Here is a 22,449-nt window from a genome sequence, read left to right as displayed (position 1 = left end):
TTTGCTGTGTTGTCTATTTGTACAAAGCTTTGAGGAGACAATCTTTTCTAAATATCATTCAGTGAGATACTCAAAATTAGTTCTCATACAGCTTTTCTTMTAAAAGTCTTTCCTAATAAATTTGACTAGCTAGCAGGTGGAAAGATATACAGCTTTYCTCTGTCCAAAGCAAGAAATTACCRTGGARCCTCATTCCCTGTCTCCTGAAGTTGYTCTCCTCACCTGAGCAGTGGTTCTGCAGCACAAACCTCCCAGGGCAACTCATGCAGTTTGATTTCAGAATTGTTTTTTACTCAGCACTGTAAATACAGCCCAGTGMTCTTTAGGGAGCTTCCATCAGCTACCAGTAACCAACAGGTATCACACTTGAGCAACAGCAACACTACATTTATCTTCTAATCTATTTAATATGTCCTAAAAAGAACTGCTCTGTGACAACTGGTAGTGAGTACAGACTTCAATGGTAATCACTTTGTGTTCYTCAAGACAACTGCTTCAGCTGGCAGCAAGATTGAATTTTTAAAAATAGATTAATTTCTCTTTTTTCCCAATTTTTCAATTTTTAAAAAAATATTTCTATTTCTTCCAAATTTTAAGCTCCTTTMGGAAAATCAAGGTCTATTTTACACAATGCTATCTGAAAAATCAAAAGCATTGAAAAATGCACAATGATTCAATAGATCCTGATTGTATATTTCTTGTCTTTAATCATTAATTAAAAAGAAGTAGCACCATGGCTATAGTCAGCAACCACTACAGAATCAATAGGTCTCTAAGCTCACACCAATCTATATGCAGTCACAGCTTTATCACAAAATAATAGCTAACATTGATATTTTTTAATAAAGTTTCACTTTACTGGGTAATTAGTGTAATGTAGTAGGAGCTGTGTTTCTTCACAGAAGTGCTGGTGCTTTGAGCAGCATTTACTGGCCTGCTAATAAAGAACGGACTTCTTCTATTGAGTTCCATCTGCCTAATAGAGAAAAATGTTCATCTTAATTAGGAAAATCTTCATAAAGAATATAAATGCAGTTACTAATGGGCTGCAGGGAATAAATGTAGGGCACTCAGGAACAACTGGTGTTTTACAAGGAAATGGAAGAGTGGATATAAACCCCCAAACAGTTGTTAACCATCTGGTGATTGACCACAAACAGCAATAGATGCTGGGGTTTTAAGTGTTTTATAATGAAAAATCTATTTATTTCATTAACGTTTCATGCCTTAGACCCTTGTTTTTTCAGGTAATAAAGCAGTCTTGACTGACAGTGAAACTATTTAAACCYTTTATGAATTAAGATGGACAAATCCATTAGCACTTTTTGAAGGAATTACTTTATAAAAAGAAAGAATGGAAGTGCCAAACGATGATTCAAAAAAGATCCCCTATTAAGTACTTGAAAAATGGTCACTATATCAAACACATTTTTGGGGTTGCTGAGATGCTCACAGGCAGTTGAGAACCTTTTGCTGACCTTTTGCTTAGTTTTTTCACCATTTTCCTCCCAAAGTTCTGTAATTTAAAGACATTGATATTCCCTAATTCTGCTCATTTTCTTCTCAAAATGAAATGAACTTTAACTCATCTTCCAGAATTTTTTTTTTTTTGAAAAATCACATTCATACAAAGCACTGATTGGATGTACTTCCCAAGTGCCAAAATTTAACTCTGAACCAGGCTCAGTGTCAATGTTCACAGCTTCCCAACAGAAAACTGCTTTCTGCAAATTTTAACCAACACTAGCTAAGATTTTTTACTTCCTCTGAATAACTTTGATAGAGAAACCAATRCATATATAGAAATACTATAGTATTTCATTCAAGCCAACAACTAGAAACACACATAAAACTCTGATGTTTTGGACAGTGACAGTTTTACTAGCTTAATTCACAGAGAATATCACCAAACAATAGAAGCTGCAGCTACTTGAACCTCAGAGAATGTAATTTCATTTATTCATTTCAATGACATTTTTACTAGACTATAGCCTTGTGTAGATTAGTCAGACACATGAAAAACCACGTATTAGCTGAGGTGAAGCTGTGATGACTGCAGTTGTCTTAACMGTGTCAATCCAAATTTTAGATGAATGTAATTTGCTAGCTCTAAATGGCAGAGATATAATATAGATCTCGTATATCACCGAAGTAATAAATAATTAGTGAGCAGAACTGAGTAAAATGGCAGGTTGAACACAACCCCAAATTTTGAATCTCGGTGCAGAAGTCAGCGATCAGAATGATACATCTTTCTGCCTTGAATGATAAAACAGCTTTTTCACATCCTAACACATAGCACCATCTGGCATGAACAGAGGAAACTAAGAACTTCTGGAAGAGAAGCACAAAAGCAATTTAGTTTCCTCAGAATTGTCCAGAAGTCTTTTAGAAACAGCCATTTCACTGCAAACACGGCTCAGCAAACCTGCCTCCCAAAGATATGCGGGTGTAGCTAATAATCTMAAAAAAATGTTAAATTGAACTGATTTGGTATGGGATGGGTGCTGCCAGAGTTCAGACAGCATATGTGGAAATTCAGCTGTCTCCCAAACTGGCTGGGTCTCAGAACATAATCTTGCTTCTTTTATTGGGAATTTTAGGAGCTCTGGACATATTTGTCATAAGTTACCCACAAAAGGATGACTGTGCTCCCAGTTAAGCTGTGCTGAGCAGCAGCAGCACCCTCAGCTGCTGCCTGGGGCTCAGTGCCTCCCCCTGGGACAGGATCACTCTGACCCCACTGCCGGCCCCACAGGGGGAGCTGGGCTGGCACAGCCATTGCTGGAGGTGCAGGGCTCAGGGGTTTGTAGGATAAACACAAATGGAGTGCTCTGACCCCACTGCTGGCCCCACAAGGGGAGCTGGGCTGGCACAGGCATTGYTGRAGGTGCAGCACTCAGGGGTTTGTAGGATAAACACAAATGGAGYGYTCTGACCCCACTGCCGGCCCCACARGGGGAGCTGGGCTGGCACAGGCATTGCTGGAGGTGCAGSRCTCAGGGGTTTGTAGGATAAACACAAATGGAGCCTGCAGTCCAGATAACATTGGACTGCTCCACTGATAATAGCAYAGATTTATTTTAGCGTTGCTTGTTGAAAGTGACTTTTAACGCAGACTGTTTTCTAAATGATCCTTAAAAGACACTCCTTTCTTTCTCATCACCTTCACCCAAGGCAAGAACATCCAGTAGCATTGATCTATTTGCTGCTAGTTTTCATTAATTTTACCCTCCCTAAGGGTGGTGCAGCTTTGGTGCCASCTAATTAAAACCTATTTAGGGATGCTCAGTGCACTTTATCAGACCAGAATTAGCTTTGCTGCTTTAATGAAGACTACAGTTTTCTCTGTTATTACCAATTAAATGTTATTATATCATATTGCATTATATTTGTATTGCAYGGCAAAGATATAGATGGCTTTAGAACCACTTATTTGGATTGAGGTTTATACAAAGATGTCACATTTAGTAATTATCTAATATTTCTCTAAATCCTTTCGCTTGAGTCAATATATATAATACACCAGCACATTAGTGAAGTACTGGAAAAAGCTGCCAGCTTTATGCTCCCTCTAGGGAAGTTCCAAGTAAAATGCATTAATGAAAAATTGTGAATGTCTGGTAATGAATATTATTTATGTACAACAATTATTCAAAGTGGATGAGCATTCACCACCTTGAACTCGAATGCTTCTCTAACAAAGACTCTCAGAAAGAACATATGTTCCCCAGATTCCTACCACTTGTGCAAGGTTAATAACCCAGTGTGGACAGCCCATATCAGAGGGTATTTTGCACTGCTGTAGAATTAAAAAATGCTTCCTYACAAAATAAACAATACTGTTGGTTGGAACTTACTCAGAGGCAATTCTTGTTTCTTCCATGCATCAGTAATAAATCATTTGTCCATATTAAAAATGTGGCTTTTTAGCCTGCACCCAGTGAAGTCAGGAATAAAGTTCCCACCTCAGCAGCGCAGGAGCAGAGCTTTTCTGCAGTAGAGAAGTGACTTGCAGCACATACCTGTTAGCTGTTTCTCACAACAACCTTTAAAACCTTGAGCACTACATGAATGAAACTGCTGAAAAGTCCCACTAATTACCTAAAGAGATYGTACATCAAAGAGTAGAAACAGAAAACTCATTAAAGGCTCGACAGACTAGAAATCTGTTGCCATCTCACTATGCATTAGTAGCATACACTGTACAGAAAGACAGTATTTTAAGATTAAACTAAAATAGATGTAGTTGCAATCCACTCAGTAAATTTTAAAATATGAGTTGAAATTGGTTTCCTTCCAGAATTTTTGCTGGAAACATGCTGAAACAGACCTCCATTCAATCTAATATTCTAAGCAAGGGCTGATGTTTCTCTGAGGAACTGAAGGAATATTTGGCTGGGGAACCCGAGTCTGTCTCAGCATCATAACAGCCTGGCACAATGTGCAAAAGTATTTTCATCACCTACAAATCTCCCGTGCTCTCAATTTACTGCTTCCACAAATGCCAGATACCTCTAACAACYTCATGACCCTTCGTAGAAACAGAAGATGAGTCCAGCAAATTGAAGATTTTACAGAAAATGAAACAGTTTCCAAATTTCCAAAGTCCCCAATTAGTAGGGAACTGCGGGATGTTTTCCTGAGATACAGAAGGTGTCGGCTGCTGATGCATCAATCATTCCCCTCGTTTCTGACKGACAAGAGCAGTAAATGATGTTAAAAACATCACTAAGTATTTGATGTGGAAAAGTAGGACTAAAAATGAAAGTTGCAGTAGACACAAGGATGTTCCCTGGTTGCCACTGTGGGAAGTGGCGGKTTTTTTTCTCGGTGTCGAAGGGACACACATAAATATTGTGACAGGTCATAAGACAGGCTTGTAAAAAATTATTGCTGTTTGCAATGTGAAATTTAAGGAGAAAGAACATGGGCCACTTTGGCATTAGGCTGCTTAAGAACTTTGTTATAAGCACTGAGAGAAGTTCAATCTGCTTTTGACATGAAAAGAAGCATTTGTATTGTGTTAATTGCATAACTATAAAAACTTGAGATGTGTTAATTTGTTGAAGACAAGGGGATTAGGCTGGAGAGAAGGATACTTTGACATTGAATGATGAGGTTTTTTTGGCAGGAAAAACAGGACATTTTTTTCAAGGTCTGATCTCACAACAAGGATTTTGATGAAGTATTGTAGTCTCTGTGACCTGACTGACTCATAAATACAAACAAATTTTTATACAGCAAYGCAATAATGTACTCATGAGCATATTTAGCTTGATTAATATGTAAACAGGATGACTTGGATTATTAAAGGTCATTTTTGAAGAAAGGATCCTGTGTATTTATTAGCCTCTGTTCATCAGTTTGTTGAGTTAAACTAAAGAAGCCATGATAACCTTGATACCTCCAAGTCCAGAATCACAGCAGCAGCACGTGCACATGGTGAACAAGCAGAGGGGCAAGCCCTTCCTTACGTTTCAATAGTTTGAAAAACAGGAAAAATCAACTGTCACCAAATTCCAACTATGTTTAATTCACTATATTTAAGAACATAGTGAAACAAGTACGTTTGAGATAACAAGCTCTTCTGCTTCAAAAGCTAAGTCAAAATTTCAGACTACATTTAGCTTTTTGTGAGTATCTGCATCTTTAATTTAATCAGAATAGGAACAGTCCTTTCCAACCTCAAATTCATGATGTGCAAAYTCAAAACTTAATATTAAGGCAGAGCAGAGATCTGAAACTCCTTCCTAGTTAGCTCAAGTGAGTATGTGTGACAGGTGCTCTTCCAAGCTAAAACACGGATGACCTGAATTTTCCTAGCTTGGTTACAAATTCCTGAAGTTTGYGGTCTTAATTCTACAAATCCAGTTTTTGCTTTGATCATGCTAGCCAAAACAGCAGCCCTCACACTTTCACCTCGTACAGCCTCCACTTGAGCAGCATAAACACACATTCCCAGGCATGGAATAATCAGCATAATCATGGTAGAAACCTGAATCTATTCCAGTATCATTGAGAACCCATTTTCACCAAGAAACAGAAATAACGCATAACCCTGAGTTCTGTGTTTGAAGAAAAGCTACAGCGAATCTCAACCAAGAAGAAAATACAATACCCAGAATTATCCTGAGGTTGTGCATTTGGAAATGTTGTTTGTGTAGGATTATCCTCTTCAAATAAAATGTCAATTTAATCAATAATAAATTGAGCTGAAAACAACACACAGCTTTGAAAACATTTCAGGAAGRCATCCAATATTTTTGGGATTCAAGCCAACAGAAATGGAACGAACAGAAGGTAGCGTAGGTGGGGTAAATGGGGCCTAGCTGCTGCCTCATCAAGTGCTTATAACAGTCAAACCCATATAACAATCCATTACAARCATATCTGGGGACTCATTTAGTAGCTGGCATCCCGCATGGACTTTTCTCATGTRTCTTTTGTCAAACACTATAATTGTTCTTCACATTTAAGACTTACCGGTCCTTTCCCGTCTCCCTCTTGAAMACGGCATCGCAGTAACTCATGCGCTTCTCCGTTGTCACGTAGATTTTGGCAGTTGGGTAGCTGTCAACAGTTTTCTTCAGCATGTTGTACACAATGCCATTTCCATCCCTCCTCATGTTTCGAAAAGGACCCCAGATCACGAAAACGGTGCTGTTGGTTTCTTTGAAGAAGTACTCTGGATTCTTGAGGAGGAGTGGCACGCTTGTGTGAGAGACCACCCTGATGGTTGTCCTCTTCCCAACATCTTCCTCATAGCCCTTTGTGGGGGCATTGTTCATCCTCCATATGCAGGAGGACTTGTCTATCTCGGCTCCCACCTTCTGGCCAGCCATCTGTCCCGAGTTGGAAACAATGGCACAGAGGTCACAGTCAAGCTGGAGAGGCTGCAAGACAAGAAACAACAATACAGATTGCAAGTTCTCCTCTGTAAAACATGAAGAGTGAAAATTCACTTAAAAGAAAGACAGGTACAACAAATTGATAAAAATGCTTCTCTTTAAAAAAACAAAACCACAATCCCCATGTGGCTGCTTGAGCTGCTTGAAAACTCCACCACTACAAAGCTCTGAATGCAAACCTTTTCAGTGAAATAGGCAGTTCCAATCTTTGCTTTGTTCCCGCCTTGCAAAGTCAACTMTACAAATAATCRCTCCTTTTTTCCCCCCTCTAAATGKTACTCTTTTCACTAAAAWACAAGGAAATAAGGAACCAGTAGAAAACAATATTTAGATCAATGGCTTCTCTTTTAACAAGCAACAGGAAAAAACCTACTGGAAAAGCAATGCTGGAAATTTAAGTGTACACTAACTGTGTTTGTGTCTGAATGAATAGCTCCCAAATTCGTGACAGAAGTCGAATGGGAGATGTAACTAAAAAGCAATCTAATAATAAGAAAATCCTGTAGTTGCAAAGGAGAGGTAGACAAAGGAATTGTTCTCTCCAGAGTGTGGTTATGACCCACGGAAAATGAGAGGCAGATGGACTGGTGACACCTGAACTAGGAACTTAATCGTGGGAAAACTGAAGTCAAAGACGGATTTCCTGACCACATTCTAGGGTGCTATTATTCCAGTATGAATTGAAAATARGAAAAATTATCTAGCAGAGATATAGGAACCTGATGTTCCATTTGTCAGAATATAAAGCGTAAATGTCTTTCAGCTCTTTTGTACCAACAGCCTAAAAGGAAATGAGCTGTATTTAAAYTGGATTGTATAAAGAGTTCAGTTAGAAATTGAAATCAAATGAAAACTAGATCCACCAAATAAACCTACAGAAGAWCATCTGGGTCRGAGATAACCTACAATTTTTTGTGTGGTCACAGATCTGATCCTCTGTCATGCTCACTGGGAGCCAGTGACCTGAGTTTAATATTTCTTAGGAATAATTCCCTTCACGTTCTTTGGACRTTTACTCTGACAGGATGCTAGGTGCTTTTCTGATCAGACTTGTRGTTATTTCTCTTCAAAATCACAGCTCATTTAGCTGATGTGGATGAATAGCCTGCCCACATTTGACCACTATAACCCTAGGACGTGGCTGCTGACAAAACATCMAATTCTTCGATAAGGAGGAATAATGCAAGGACAAGAGACAAACATTTGAAGACAGCCAAACTGTGAGAGCCAAAATACCTCATCTTTGGGTGACAAATATTGTACTGAATTAAGGTGCATCCTGCAAGACTTCTGCAATAAATCTCACAATTTCAGAGCTTTGATTTCTCTATTGTGATTGATTTGATTTCTCTACGTGGGTGGCTCAGGAAAACATTCYTTCCTCATTCCATCAGTAGCTAAAGATTCCTGATTGAATGCAAAAGCATTGTCAGTGTTTCCTTTACAGAACACYATGCATTTTTTATAGCTGCTGTAGTTTTAGAGAGCTGTCCTGCAAGGCTCTCTGACAGCAGGGATGAAATCCCAGGAGATGCAGCTGAACACAAAAGTCTTTCTGTTTACCGCTTACTTACAGAAATTCTCTCTAAGATACATTATGAGGACATGGCTGGGTGACCTAAACAAATCCACAGGCATAACTCATACCCTAGCATGAAGTGAATTGTTACAGTCCCAGCAGATTAATTTATAGCTTTCAGGGTGAACTTTCAAACTAACAAATGCTGAATATGAAACTGCTAGAGAGGAAAAGCCAATTTGGTCAAGAATCTGGTTCCATTTAAATTTGTCTCACCCTCAGCGCTGCTTCTTTTTTTTTTTTTTACACTAAATTCTTCCTTCTCCATTAAAATGGAGCTGCTCTCTTAAATTTGGAATTGTTTGATTTTCTGACCTTAGTTAGAAATGCATTGCACATTTTCTATTCACTGAGTGCCACTGTTCTGCTTGAATAAACTGAGTACACTCACTCCTGCAACTGTGTCCCCTGGTTTTCTAGCYCTTTTGTTGTGATTCATTTATCTTGTTCCAATTTATAAAGTGCTTTCATAACACTGAATGCCTGCACTAGGTCAACGTATAATCTGCTCTTCTTGAACACAGTCAGAGGCTAACCCCCTCCAACTCTATCTCAGAGTAAGGTTTTTTTTTTAACAGAGAGATTTTACGTGTCCCAATATGCGTATTTCTCAACAGAGATCCCCTTTAGAGTTAGGAGACTGACACCCATGACAGATATTCCAGACTCCAGAATCATCCACTGTCTTCACCATCTTTTGCATCATTTCTCCTTCAACATATTAGAAAGCACACATCAATACTCATTCATCAAACCCCACAAGGAGACAGATCACCAGTTTGTGTTGGTTTGTGAGTGTCACAGAGAGGGATGGTTTCTGTAGCGCACATGAACCCACATTCTACACAAATGGCTCTGCCAGGCAGCCCAGGCTCTCTCCCATCTGCAGAGATGGTCCAGCAGCAGTGGCACTGACAGAGACAGGGACATAGAAACCTGTGCTGCCACTGCTTATCCTCTCTGGGCCCAGAATATCAGGCCAAATTTACCTCTCACAAGATCTTCCTTCACTTGCATCCTAGATATATGATTTAAAGACAAAAACATTAGGAACCATTCACCTTTTCTTCTCTTTTCATGTACTTAGACATTTATTTCACCTCTAAACACCTGGGGCCTGAGCTATTAYTGCAGCTAGAAAATTATTCATTTTGTTGCTGACCAGAAGGATGTAGAAGTCCTCAGCAGAGCAGCTGGGCATGGTTCTGACAAATAATCCCATCTTTTTCCTGAATGATACATTGTAACTGTTGAGGAACACTTATATTTTAATCAGTAAAGAAAATGAAATGTCTGACCTTTCCATTTCCTGTGCAAGCTTACAGACAATAGAAAAGATAATTAAAACKGTGAATTAGAACTTGCAAAACAGTGCCATTTCTCTAGCAAAGAGAAATAGCTGTGTAATAAAGGTCACTTATCAAACAGTTCTAGTTATTAAATCTTTGCATTTAGCACTGAAGTGGCTTCACAGAATCAAAGGTCAAATCATTAAATAACRAAATCAGCCAGAATTAGAAAAGGTCACAAGCAAATCTAACTAAAGTAGATCACAAAACATGATTCTCTTCCACATAGGATTTCATTATTTGGAAAATTGCTTACTTTCCAAATTTGACCCCTCCCCCCACCGTTTGCAGTGTCTCCACCAAGGGAGACTTCCAGACTCCAGAATCATCAAGGGACTGAAATTCCAGCTACAGAACCATTTGTAAGGGGAGATTTGCCATTGGTTTCCCAGCCACAGCCCTGCAGATCAGCTGAGGTCAGTGTGGGGACAATCTCTGAACCACAAAGCAGTGTCTGGGCAGAGCAGGCACACACCGAGCTCTGGTCCCAGCAGACACCGCCAGCTTCACTCCTCAGCTATACCAAATCCAGCTCAGGACCTCTGCAGACTGAATTTCCACTAATGAAAAGCTGAATCTCTCTTGTGGCTTCTCAGCACTATAGACCAGTGGAGAGCYCTCTCCAACCACCAACTCTGTTCCACTCTGAGTCCCACAACTAATCATGCAGAGAGTTAGGAAACTYAACTTTCTCAATTGTTACTTTAACAATATGATTGTAATTTTGTAAATTGGACGCAGTGCCCATTCACTACATAATGAGGCAATTATTAGCAGCTTGCCACATATTAATTTGCTCCTTTAATGTTGAAACAAATGAGATCTTTTCTTATAATCATCCTATTTGAGTGAATTCTAACAAAGCCGATTGAACAAAGCTCCAGAGAGACTTTCTTTATTTCAATGCCATTTATTCTTCTACTCTTCTTGGATGTCTTTAGAGTTTTAGAGGATACAACATTTATAATGATGCCAATAGGGAATAGATTTTGCCTTTATTCTTCTTGATGTTCTTTTGAGGTCTTTGAAATGAAAGGTACAAGAGAAGCATTAACCGTCTGGCATTGTTTTTAYTGCTTTTCTTTACAAGCAAAAAATGTATTTTAATTTTTCCTGTGTTTCCATGACTAAACAAGCTGGTTTTATCTACACTTCCTCACTTTCTTCAGACCTCTGACTGGGAGAAAAGACTTGACAGGCTTCTGTAGGAAAAAATTCAGCACATTTAAAGGACACAAGATAATACTTGTGCGTTCACCCAGCAAGAGCTACCAATTTACTCCAGCACTGTACATAAATTACATTATATTACTAACATCAAGCATTAAAAATAAAAATGATAAAAAAGACAGGTCTGATTACCCTGACTTTGTGGTTGTTCCCTCTTCCTCCCTATGGCAGTACTGCGCTTTTTTCATCTTCAGCAGTTGATTTTGGTCTTAGCCCTCAGCATCATATCCCAGTAAACATCTCTGTCTTCATAAAATTTAATGTTAAGAATTCATAAAGATTTTAACATTTTGACATTATTTTGAAATAAGCCCAACGTCAACATGCATCCCATTTCCAAATAAATAGAATATGATCTGCTTCTTCATAAGACTGTTCCCRAGACTCGAGTGCCTGGGATATTTTATTTAGATGAATGTCACTGATATGCACATGAGTTCTAGCAGAATGTTTTTATTTAAATTGGATGAATTGGAAGGGAATGCATAGGAGGCACATAATGGGACTAATCTTACAGCAAGAGACTGAATAAATAACCATCGATGGAGGTCTTTCTATATGCACTGAACCACTTGTTACAGAACTGTTTGATTTGCTGCTTTTGTTACAGCTCCTTAAAGGGGCTGTACCAGCCCTTTGCTTGAACACGTACCTTGTGGATAAACAAGGGAAAAATAAAGGAAGCCCAGCCTTTGGGCAGAGATTGAAACTTGCATGCCAAAGTCACCCGCGCCATCTAAACGTTCAACCACCAAGTGTATTTTTGAAACGTCTTTGTTWTCTTTCTCATGGAAAAGAAAAAAGAAACCCAAACCAAACAAAACTAGAAACTCAAACCTTCCAAACACGAACCACAGTGCAAAGTGATGCAGTGTCATCTTTCTCACTTTTGAGACAGCTCCAGACAACTCCATGCCAACTCCTACCTCTCACCAGAATTTTGTTGATTTTGCTGCTGCTATTGAGAGCAATATAGGCAGCTTTGAAACAAAGCAAGAATCAAGTGCATCTCATGATACCAAGAGCTGAAAACCAAATGCCTCAAAGACACGTGAGAAAAGTCTGAGTAGAAAGAGCCAAGTATATGACCTACAAAGAATAAGACCAGGTCTTTTTACGTATTTTAGATATTTTCCACTACTTTATTATTAGGCAAAAATTGAAAAGTCAAAGACAATACCCCTCACGATAATCTCATAAAACAAAATTTAGTATAATTGAATAAAAGGCAGGTCTGGTTTGATCCACATATTTTTACTCTATTTTTCAAAAATTGTATTTAAATAATTTTCTAAAATGGAGTTAAAATGCTTCTCCAATAGAATACTTTTCTTTATTATGAAAAGCTGAAAGAATGGTAGTTCACATTAATAAAACAATCCCTTTCATTTTTTTCATTTTTCCTGATTGCCAGCTGAAAATTTACAGAAACTGACACCTTTTAAATAACCCTACACTAGCATTTTTTTCCTGGTATAATAAACTATTGGAACTATTCTTGATAGTTCTATTGGTAAAAAAAGCCTTAAAATCAGAAAGGTGGCAGGGAATAAGAATAGGAGAAATTGTTCTTTCTCTGAATGGAGGGTTAAGGAAGGAAGGAAGCTGCCAGGTTGAGTTCCTCAAGTAGAACAGAAGGACTCAGGTGAGGCAGACACTGAAGAACTGATGGTCAACAGCCCAGAAGGACTTTGGGCACTGAGAGAGTGGCAGGTGAAGAAATTTTTGCCCTAAGGCACTTCCTGAAGGATGTGAAGGCCTGTCCTGTGTGCACTCTTTGTCAGTCCACAGAACACACATTTTCTTTTTGTTTGTGTCTCAGGTGYCTGGCAAACTGTCCTGTCCCCAGGCAGGATGGCAGAAGGGACGTGCTCTTATTAWCATGATTCCCTATGTCACAAAAGGGGGAGGAAATAAATGGAAAGAAGAAACAGAAGAGAACAGAAAAAAATTCAGGCAATCTACGAAAGGATAGTTGCAGTTTTTTAAAAGAGAAACATGTAAGGGGAAGGAGAATTTGAGAAAAGGCAAATATTGATACATAGCCAGAAAGATAAACCATGATGTTTGGCAATACAATCTAGTTAAAGGAGAAGAACCAAAACTCCTAAAGGTATTTGTTAAGTTATAAACTACTGTTGTGAAGAAAACTTCATCAGACAYATCAATCAAACAGCTCAGGATTAAGCAGAGAGAAAAGCTTTTGTCCTCTACACGGCAGCTGCCCAAGCAGAAAACAGATGGAAAAGGATATATTCAGACCAGCAGATAGTACTGTAGTTTGTAGGTAACCAGAAACCCKGACATCCCCAGGCATGCAGATGTCTACACTTTKARATCCACACAATTAACACCTCTGAAYTGGAGGAAAAGCAGAATACTCTTCGGCACATATTTAAAAAAAAACAGCATAAAAATAAAAGTACACCCAAGAACATACGTGGAAATGCTCCTGTCAAAAACTGTTGAGGATTGAATTGTTATGGAAGGGAGGCAAACTCCATCATGCACACCCTACACAGCAAATCCACAAGGTAGGCACTAAAACAGCATTCATTCGGAAAAACAGCCTACAAAAAATTAACTTCACAGCTGCACAAAATGAAAAACGAAACAAACTACTTTAGTTCTAGAGTATTCCTAACTTCATCCCAGAAGTTTAGCTGATRACCATAAATAACCTGAACGTTTGTGACACTTCATCTATCACCCATTTACAAACACGCAGGCTTTAAAATATCATGWCTTCGTAATAGTTCAAAAGCCAGGAATTCTTCCAACCAAACACTGCTTTGTTGAACACTGAATCCAATAAGTCATTTATCTTAACATCCACCACATTGCYCACTTGCCCTCAGTGCTACGTGATGACTCTTGAATTTTGTGCACAGAAGTTACTGGAAAAACACAATGTAAACCAGACCCTGTCCAAAAAACAGGATAAAGGACTCAGAGCACAACATAACCAGCTGATCCTAACAAGGACACCCCTTTTGTCACTGCTGCAGAACTGAATTTGCAACAGTACATTTGCTACCAGCAAAACATGTCTCTCGATTCAGCAGGWTATTGGTGTCACAATATTTAGCTCGAATTTGTCTTCAGCAATTCTCTGTCTGTATCAGATTTCTTCTGTGGTTTTTATATTTAGTAATAAGGAAGATAACAACTGTTTCTCCTCTATGCAGACATATTTGCTCAGCAAACAACACAAACCACAAGGAGGTAAAATGTCACAACTCAAGGAGACATAAAAGGGAGGAACGTCCTGTTAGCACATGGGCTGAATAGGGAATGAATCTCAGTACAAAAGGACAAAAACAATTTTTCACCCCCAATAACGTGTGTGGCAGCAGAGCAGAGGTGACATGCAACACATAATCCTTCCTTACAGAGTGGACTCTAGAATGACATCCTTGAAAGCAACCAAGGCCAAAAGAACTCTCCCCACAAAAAGTGTTCTTTTCTTTCCAAATAATAACAAGTATCTCTAAAAAAAAAAAAAAAAAAAAAAAGGAATTTCTACTATGAAGGTGTTTACTAAAAGACTACACCCAAGGAATTCTCTGTCACATATGGGAAACATGGGTTACTCTAACCGCTGGCTTTAATTTGTATTTATTATAAATACCCACAGATGGCGGTAAGTATATAATGCATACAGCAGGTTTGTTCCAAGTTTGCTTTCTCTRATAACCTCCTATTATCAGCACTCACCATTAATCATGGACCATTATCTAGGAACTTAGTTGGCTGAATCACAGATTCAGCAATGCCTGTTAGACCTCTAATCTAAATACATTTGAAAAAATTAGATTCACAAATAAACTAGGGGACATCTAATATGAAGTTCACATCTTATTTCAGGTCAATTTATTTGGGATTTGATATGGGAAAACAATATCAAGGTAAGCAGCAAAAATTGTCAGAAAAACTACCTTTTATTAACCTCCCCCCTTTTCTTTCYRTGAAAAMCCACCTAACAGGCTGGAAGCCTAACCTCTAATTTATTTTGGTTCTGTGCTGTCTAGACCTATTATTTAATTTTGTCTCTCTTGGTGGTCTATCTGTCAAATTATTTGTATGCATGGAAGGAAAGTGATAAGCTAAAATGCTAATTATCCATTTTTCTGAAATTAAAAAAAAAATAATATCCATGCCAGGAATAAGAATAAGGTTTATTACAATAACATTAAAACCAGTGGCATTTTTCATTTGACAAAATAAGCCTTAAGAAGCTTTCTAAGTCCAGTGTTTTTAATTGCAGGACTCCTTATCTAAAAGAGAATACATAGCTGCTTCTGGCTAGATTCATTTACCTTACCCTCACTGGTACATTGGGAATATTTGCAGCACTATTCTATGACTGTCGTCTATAAAAATGTTTAAAATTTCCTCTAAGAACATAATTTCAGGTTAAAATTTCACTTAGAAAGTTCTAGCCCAAAATTTTAAATCTTTTAAGTATCTTATTTAAAGACAATAAAATCATTTCCGTTGCAGAAAGATAAAAGGCTAAATCATCATTTTGTCAGACATCTGAAATTTCAGACACTACGGCAATGGGCACGAGGAGCAAAATCTAAATTGGATTGGAAAGCTCTGCCTAAATAAGGTTGATGTGGCTTACATTTTGAAATGGTTTTTTTTTAGGCATTAATGAAAGCTGTTGAAGCATAGCTGCAAATTTCAAAACTTGGTAGTTAAAGGTCTGTTTCAAAAGTAAATATTGCTGCACATATACACTCTTCTGATTGCTTTTACATCACCGCCCTGGTGCCTGTGTCCACCAAGCACCTTTTAATGAGCACAGAGCTGAGTGAGACCAAGGCCTGAGGTGCTGAGTAACACACACACAATGAGGCGGTAAGTTATGAGGTGAAACTTGCTAGAAGCAATTGCAAAACAAAATCTAATTAAAAGATGAAMATAATAAACCCTATCAATCTTTTCTCCACTGTATTGTCCGGCCTGACAGTGACATAGTTGCAAGATATAAACAACACTGCCTCCAAAATGGGTATTTACAATCATATAGCTCTTCTACCTATAATTYAAWTTTTTAAGAGAGAAATTAATTTTTAGTCCTTCATAMATCTTCAAAAGAAAAATACCACTGTAAYGTACCTATACACTGTCTGGGTAAAYCTATGGCACATTCATTGCCTRCATCACARTTAACAGCAAAACTCTCACTGACATGACCAAACACTYCATGGAAACTTCACCTAACATAGGAATTTTGGGAAGAGAAATTGGGATTTTCAGTTCATAGATGGACAAGATTACAAGTTCATGGTGCTGCTCCTTTGCCTGGGCAGCAGCAGAGGCCTTTCAGCTGTGATTCTGCTTCAACTCAAGAAAAGGATGCAGGGCATTTTCTTGATATAAGTTATCTGCTCACAAAGTCAGAACACTGTGTTCCTTCCTTGTATGTGAGCACACATCCTGATGTTCTGGCCCGGACGGACTTCCCTGGTTACTACTGAAACTATTTCCTGMCCCAAATCTATCTCTGGGATGGAAACCAAGGATCCCACATTAGCTTCCATGTTGACATCAGATTCTACACTTCCACTCAGCTTGTGAGTGCACAGGGTTTGTGCAGGGCTTCTTGTTTTGTTTTTTTTAGACTCTTGACTTTAATGTACCTTGTGATTCCTAATGTTTCCAAGGACAGCAGGATCTCTGAAACTTGAAAAGCAATCTTAAAGGTCAACACCAAAGCTCATCAGTGGCTCTGTAACTCACACTGACACAGCAGTGACTACCACGGTTCTGACAAAACAGGCTCTTGGGGACAGCAGAATGAAAGAGAAAATCAGTGTCCTCTGATAGCATCTGCCTGCTGCTGGCACTGTGAATATGGCAAAATACATCTCAACACAGGGCCTAGAAAGGGAAGAGATAATGGAATACTGATAACTACTTTGTGAGCAAACAAGCTGTGATTCTCCTTTCCCCCTCCTCCTGGAGCAATGCTGCTCCACGCTGCAGGCTCTGTGCCACCTCCAGCTATCAACAGCTCACACTGGGAACTGGAGAGGGTGAGCCCTTCCTCACTGCCACAAAACAGCTCTCAGGGACTACAGGATGCAACTGAGTAAAAAAGAAACAACAAAGCAAAACACTGATGTCAAATAGTTATAAAATATTTGCCCCAAGGAAATGTCCAGATGTCCAGGTTGCAGCTTATGCTGAGGAAAAGCACAGAAATAATATTTCTGTGGACAATATACAATGCTAAACTTTGCCATATGCACATTAGTTCTACACTCTCTTGTCTGCTTAGTGACTTCTAAAAAAGTGCATACACGTACATATGTATTAACAACAGTAAAAGGAGCAAGAGAGAGAGATGGAGGGTTTAGATACGTATTAATTTAATTCCAATAAAATATTTACAAAGCAAATGTGCAAATTTTGGCATCCCCTCTCTCTGAGTCATACGACTGAGCAATTACAGATGCAGCATGAAGAAGTTTGTGTGTGTGTTCAGCTACCCTATCATACATGGGGTATGACAGACATTCTCAGTGTTCTCATGGATAAAAAAGACCAAGGCAGATGAGCTGAAGAAAAAATACTGATGAACTGTACATACCCTATTAAAAATGAATCCTTTTTTAAAGGAATTCACTCCTGTGACAGAGGGCAATTAAGCTTTGGAATTGGGTGCCCAAAGGATTCCAAAGCCTCTGTTCCTAGAGTTTTTCGAAGCTTGAAGAGGCAAAGACCTGACCTAACCTTGATGTCAGTCCTATTTATAGGTGATATTGGACAAGATGCTCTCCAAAGGTCATTTCCAACATGCTTTTTTGAGTAATTCTATAGTTTTATCACTTTGAAGAAGCAAGAGAAAGCTCAATGAATTTCAATGAAAAGCAAGCAGACATTTTTAATAGTGAGGACTACTCAATATGGTGGGGAAGCCCAAAGAAATAAAAAATCTCAAAACAACAACAAAACATTGAGAATTGAATAATAAGTGGAAAATTACTCTTTTTTTTTCTTGTCTGTTCTTGATTCTTTTTACTGTCACACACATACAAATTACAACAGAAGAGGAAAATATTCCTAAAATGAAAATGGGCTGAAGATTTGATCTGCATGTCACATGAGAATCCTGCACAGAACCTACACCTAATAAATCTTACTCCAGATAAGGAGTAAGGCACAGCTACAAGACTGGAATCCAGAATGACCTGAGATCATAAGCACAGGTTCATTCCAGCTGGTTGTGGTCCAGGGCATGGGTGGGCAACAYGGTKCAGTTTCCCTCCTGGCATGTGTGAWCCAGCTCCAGGACTCCTRAAACAGCTGCATCCAACAGTTTAGGCTCATTACTTTGTAGAGTATTTGTAGAGAATGTGAAGTTTAGCTGAGTCCTCTCTCAGGTCTTCTTTCTAAGGCTGTTAGCAGTGAATACAAGGTGATAAATACCACCCCATACCTAGAGAACTGGAATTTTTGAYATTCCTTTTAGCTCTACTAACCAACAGTGGTGCCTTCTTCACCAGTACTGGAACTGAGATGCAGAAGTGGTGCCTCTAAAGGACTCTGGGGAGAARAGGGATGAAAAGAAAGAAAAAAACCCTCTGATCCAGAATGGAYAGGCTTTTCAGAACAGAAATCAAGACTGCTGCCATGTGCTAGAGTCCATGAGCAGTAAACTGTGCCTTCACAGGCTGAGGCACAGGGGAGGGACAAGGAGGAGAGGCATGTTCTAAGAAATCAAATGCACATTTAATTCCAGAAAAACGAGGAAAATTCCCATAAAATCAGATCTTAAAAATTCCAACCATAAACCAGCAGAATTTCAGTGGCTACGAAATGCAGGCTRCTGGAAATCAATTCTGATAAGGTGTACCATGAGTAAATACTGTATTTATCCCCTCCTCTTGSAATAACCTCACTGCAGTAGCAAAACAATTGCTGACTCTGTCACAAGACCCCTGCAAAAATCCTGCAGACCCTGTTTTTCAAAAGAGCAATAATTAAAAAATAAAGTCCTGTGGTGCTTTTCCTCTGTTAAGCCCTGTTTATGAATTCATAGCACAGCATGAAGGTTATTAAAATCCCATATGTGAGAGCCACACACGGCACAAGGAGATATGAATTGGCATTCCACAGAGATAATGCTATCTAATGGGCAAAACAAGGAGCACAGCTCCATCCTTCTCCAGAGAACATTTGGAAAGGGCAAAGCATCTGCCTGCTCATGGATAGCTGACCAGACACAGGACATTTCTCCTGCTCACCTATTGATGAACAAGTTAAATGTGAAGAGTGGGGCTGTTGCTTTGCCTTGATATTCCCAGGATACCCTTCCACCCACACAACATCTGATGGGGGGGATTAAATGCTATTTGGGTGACCCAGATACAGTGACTACTGTTCACTTCCAAATCAAAATGTAATTAACTGTGGAGATAACCAATACACCTCACAAATTAATTCCACAGCACTGCCTATCCAACAATATAATTATTTTCCCAAAATCATTCATTTATTTTCTATTTTACTGTTGAAACAAAACAGCTAATGCTGTGCTTTATTTTAATGCCAAAACTGTTTTGATCCCACACAGCACAGAGCTATTWTGAACACTATCAGCAGCTGGAAAAACTTCAAGAAAAAGCCAGAATAACTGTTTTTGAAAAAAGGTTTATGAAAAAAAACCCCAAACTCACGAAGTATAGACATGCACAAAAACATTTCCTCAGTTTTCAAACACTCTGAAACTTTTGTTAMAGAGAAAGCAGTCCATGGTTCTAAAATCCTTGAGTCAAATTTAATGCATAAAACATACTCTACTTAAGGCCAGTGATCAAAGGTTTTTAGGGCTGTTTCCCTGCCTTGCATGCATGATCAATCAGCCATCAGCACTGAGACCACGGGTGTCTGATGGGAGTCATCACTAATGCCAGAGATGGAAAGCTCTCCAAAATAGGAACGGCAGGATCTGCCACCAAGCAACAGGAGACAAAACCATCTTCTGGCACGATTAAAATCCATGTTCTTGCTTGGTACTCTGCTACACTGATGAGGAAGGGTTTCCTTCTCATCTGCACCCCTATGATCACAGTGCTGCTCAGTCCTCCCACTTGAAAGATCATYGCTAAAATTCAGAACTTGGATGAGAGCTGTGAAACCTGCATGCAAATCTGAACTTTCTCTAATTTCAGGCCTGTTCAGACTCAAGATTCTCATTTATACCAATTACCCACTCTTTCAGCTGCACTTCCAATCTTGTCTCTATGTGATAAGCCCCATCCCAAAATCACACCATGGGTTTCAGCTGTTGGATCCTGCTTACACGCCACAATCAACAGCACTGTCAGAAATTATAACCTCCATCAATATTTCAGAGATGCAAAGGAGGGAAGACAGCAAAAAGAAATTAAGTTTCATAACTAAAATGAAAAATGCTTTCCCTCTAATGACTCTTGCCTTCCAAAATGTCTTTCTTTATGCATGAGACAATTTGACTTGGATTTGCTYCCTGAGTAGGCTTAGCTACATACTTTGGAACAAGAGACCCACAGTGAGAAATACCTAAGAYATAACAGCTAAATTCTGTAGCATGCCATGCCAAATAGAGGTGGTTAYCCTTCCAATCACCCTTCAACTAAAGCTACAGTCAGGTATTTAATACKGCTCCACAACCAAGAGCTCTCTCCCTTCATCTTCCCCCTTCATTTCTGCCAAGTCACAGAACAAAATAAATATCCAACAGAACAAAAAAWTTCTATCAATCTTTTGAATACTTTTGGGAGAGAAATCACTTAGAAGTGATGTGTCAGGGCACCTTGTCTGCTKCTGCCTCTCCCTTTCTCAGTCGAAGGATGGTATTAAAAAGGCAAAAGMACTTATAAGTGCTGTTTGGGGCATAAAATCCCCTGCCATCCATCTCTCACTAGGAAAAAATKTGAAAAGAAAAGCACTTAGAAGTCTCTTTTTGTCTCCATCTACATTATTCCTTTTCTCGGATGTGTTTTGAAATAAAAATAGAAATGAAATGCTATTTTCACTGTTTTGAAGTTCAAATCAGGCATGTCTCCTCTAATTTCTTCCATTTGCCTTTGCCCTGTAACAAATACCAGTTTTGGTGTATACTGCATTCCATTTTTCCCTCTTTTTAATCTCAACATCCCCCTCCCAATTCAAGTAATGAGATTATGATGCTATAATCTTATTCTGAGCATGACCTTTGATTTCTATGGATTTCTATTGCAACAAAGACACATCCGTTCTGCTGGCCAGATGWCAGCAATATAAATGTTGAACTAATTTAATTGATGCTTTAACTTTCTAAAGTGGGGCAGCCTTTAGCGACAATGGCAGTCATCTCCAGAGCTACAAGTCACAAATGTGTGCTCAGTGGCAGMAAAATCATCAATACAGGCTTTAGTAACCAAAAAAAGCAAACATAATCCTGAGACATACATAAAGGGTTTTGAAATTATCTTTTCACTCTATTCAGCAGCACTGATAGTAAATTCAGTCTGGGCATTCGACTTCAGTACAGATTTGGATCTGCTGCTGAAAGGCCAGAAAAAGCAAAAAGAATAATCCATGCCCTAGAAAAATTAACCAGCAGTGGAAGAACTGGGTTAGTGCAGAGAAGAGAAAATGGAGGAGATTGATAAATGTTTCCAAATATGAAAAATATRCTGCAAAGGATTCTCCACGTCTGTTCTACATTAGCAGGGTGGTAGCTAGATTTGGRTTAGACTTTAAGCAGCTTTCTGTATGAAAACACAGTTATAAACAATCTTGCCAGGGGCACAATTACAAACTTGCTAACTCTGGAAGTCCTTTCCTATCCTGTTTTCTGTGATTCTGTGAATTTTAGTAGGTTGATGTGCACACAGCACTTCACAACTCAGCCTYCTCGGGTGCCACCAAAGAAGGAAGATGATGCTCTGTGCTGCAGTCTCCAGCCCAGCACTGTTCTCTGCATAACATGGAAAAGCAGCTATGCAGGTATCCTTTACAAAAAGATACCGGGGCAGATGGGTTTGTACAGATAGAACTCATGTTCCAGTAAAGCAATTTGACAAACCTTAATCCCCAGACAGAAAAATCAGTGAAATGAGATCCACAATGCACCAGCAGCAATAACAACAGCTTCCAACATTTTAGAAAATCAAGAATATTTTTCTAATTATTGACAATTGTTTTAGTACAGTGTCATATGCTTCTGATTTTCAAAATCAGGCTACAGCAAACTGAAATAMAGATATTCACTAGCCCATCACCTTTTATGATTTATGCTGAAATCCTGCTTAAATGAAATAGAAGAATTGCAATCAACCTTTCTTTCCTGTAAATCTATTCAACTGTTRCCTGAAACATTGCTAGCAAACCCATTTTT

At 38.8% G+C, this 22,449-nt stretch overlaps 1 protein-coding gene across 1 annotated transcript in view; it reads right to left on the bottom strand.

Moving 5' to 3' along the window:
• The window catches only part of ST6GALNAC3 (ST6 N-acetylgalactosaminide alpha-2,6-sialyltransferase 3), a 206,621-nt gene that overhangs the window by 64,578 nt on the left and 119,594 nt on the right, over window positions 1–22,449 (bottom strand). Inside the window, exon 3 of the mRNA XM_057363562.1 lies at window positions 6,487–6,896. Within this exon, the coding sequence (XP_057219545.1) occupies window positions 6,487–6,896 (410 nt within the window). The remainder of the gene's footprint in view (window positions 1–6,486; window positions 6,897–22,449) is intronic.

This window comes from Malurus melanocephalus, unplaced genomic scaffold (assembly GCF_030028575.1).
Source record: "Malurus melanocephalus ecotype Western Australia unplaced genomic scaffold, MMel_1.1 scaffold_28, whole genome shotgun sequence".
Lineage (NCBI taxonomy): Eukaryota > Metazoa > Chordata > Aves > Passeriformes > Maluridae > Malurus > Malurus melanocephalus.
Note: the sequence above shows the minus strand (reverse complement) of the source record. Positions and strands in the feature narration are given on the sequence as shown.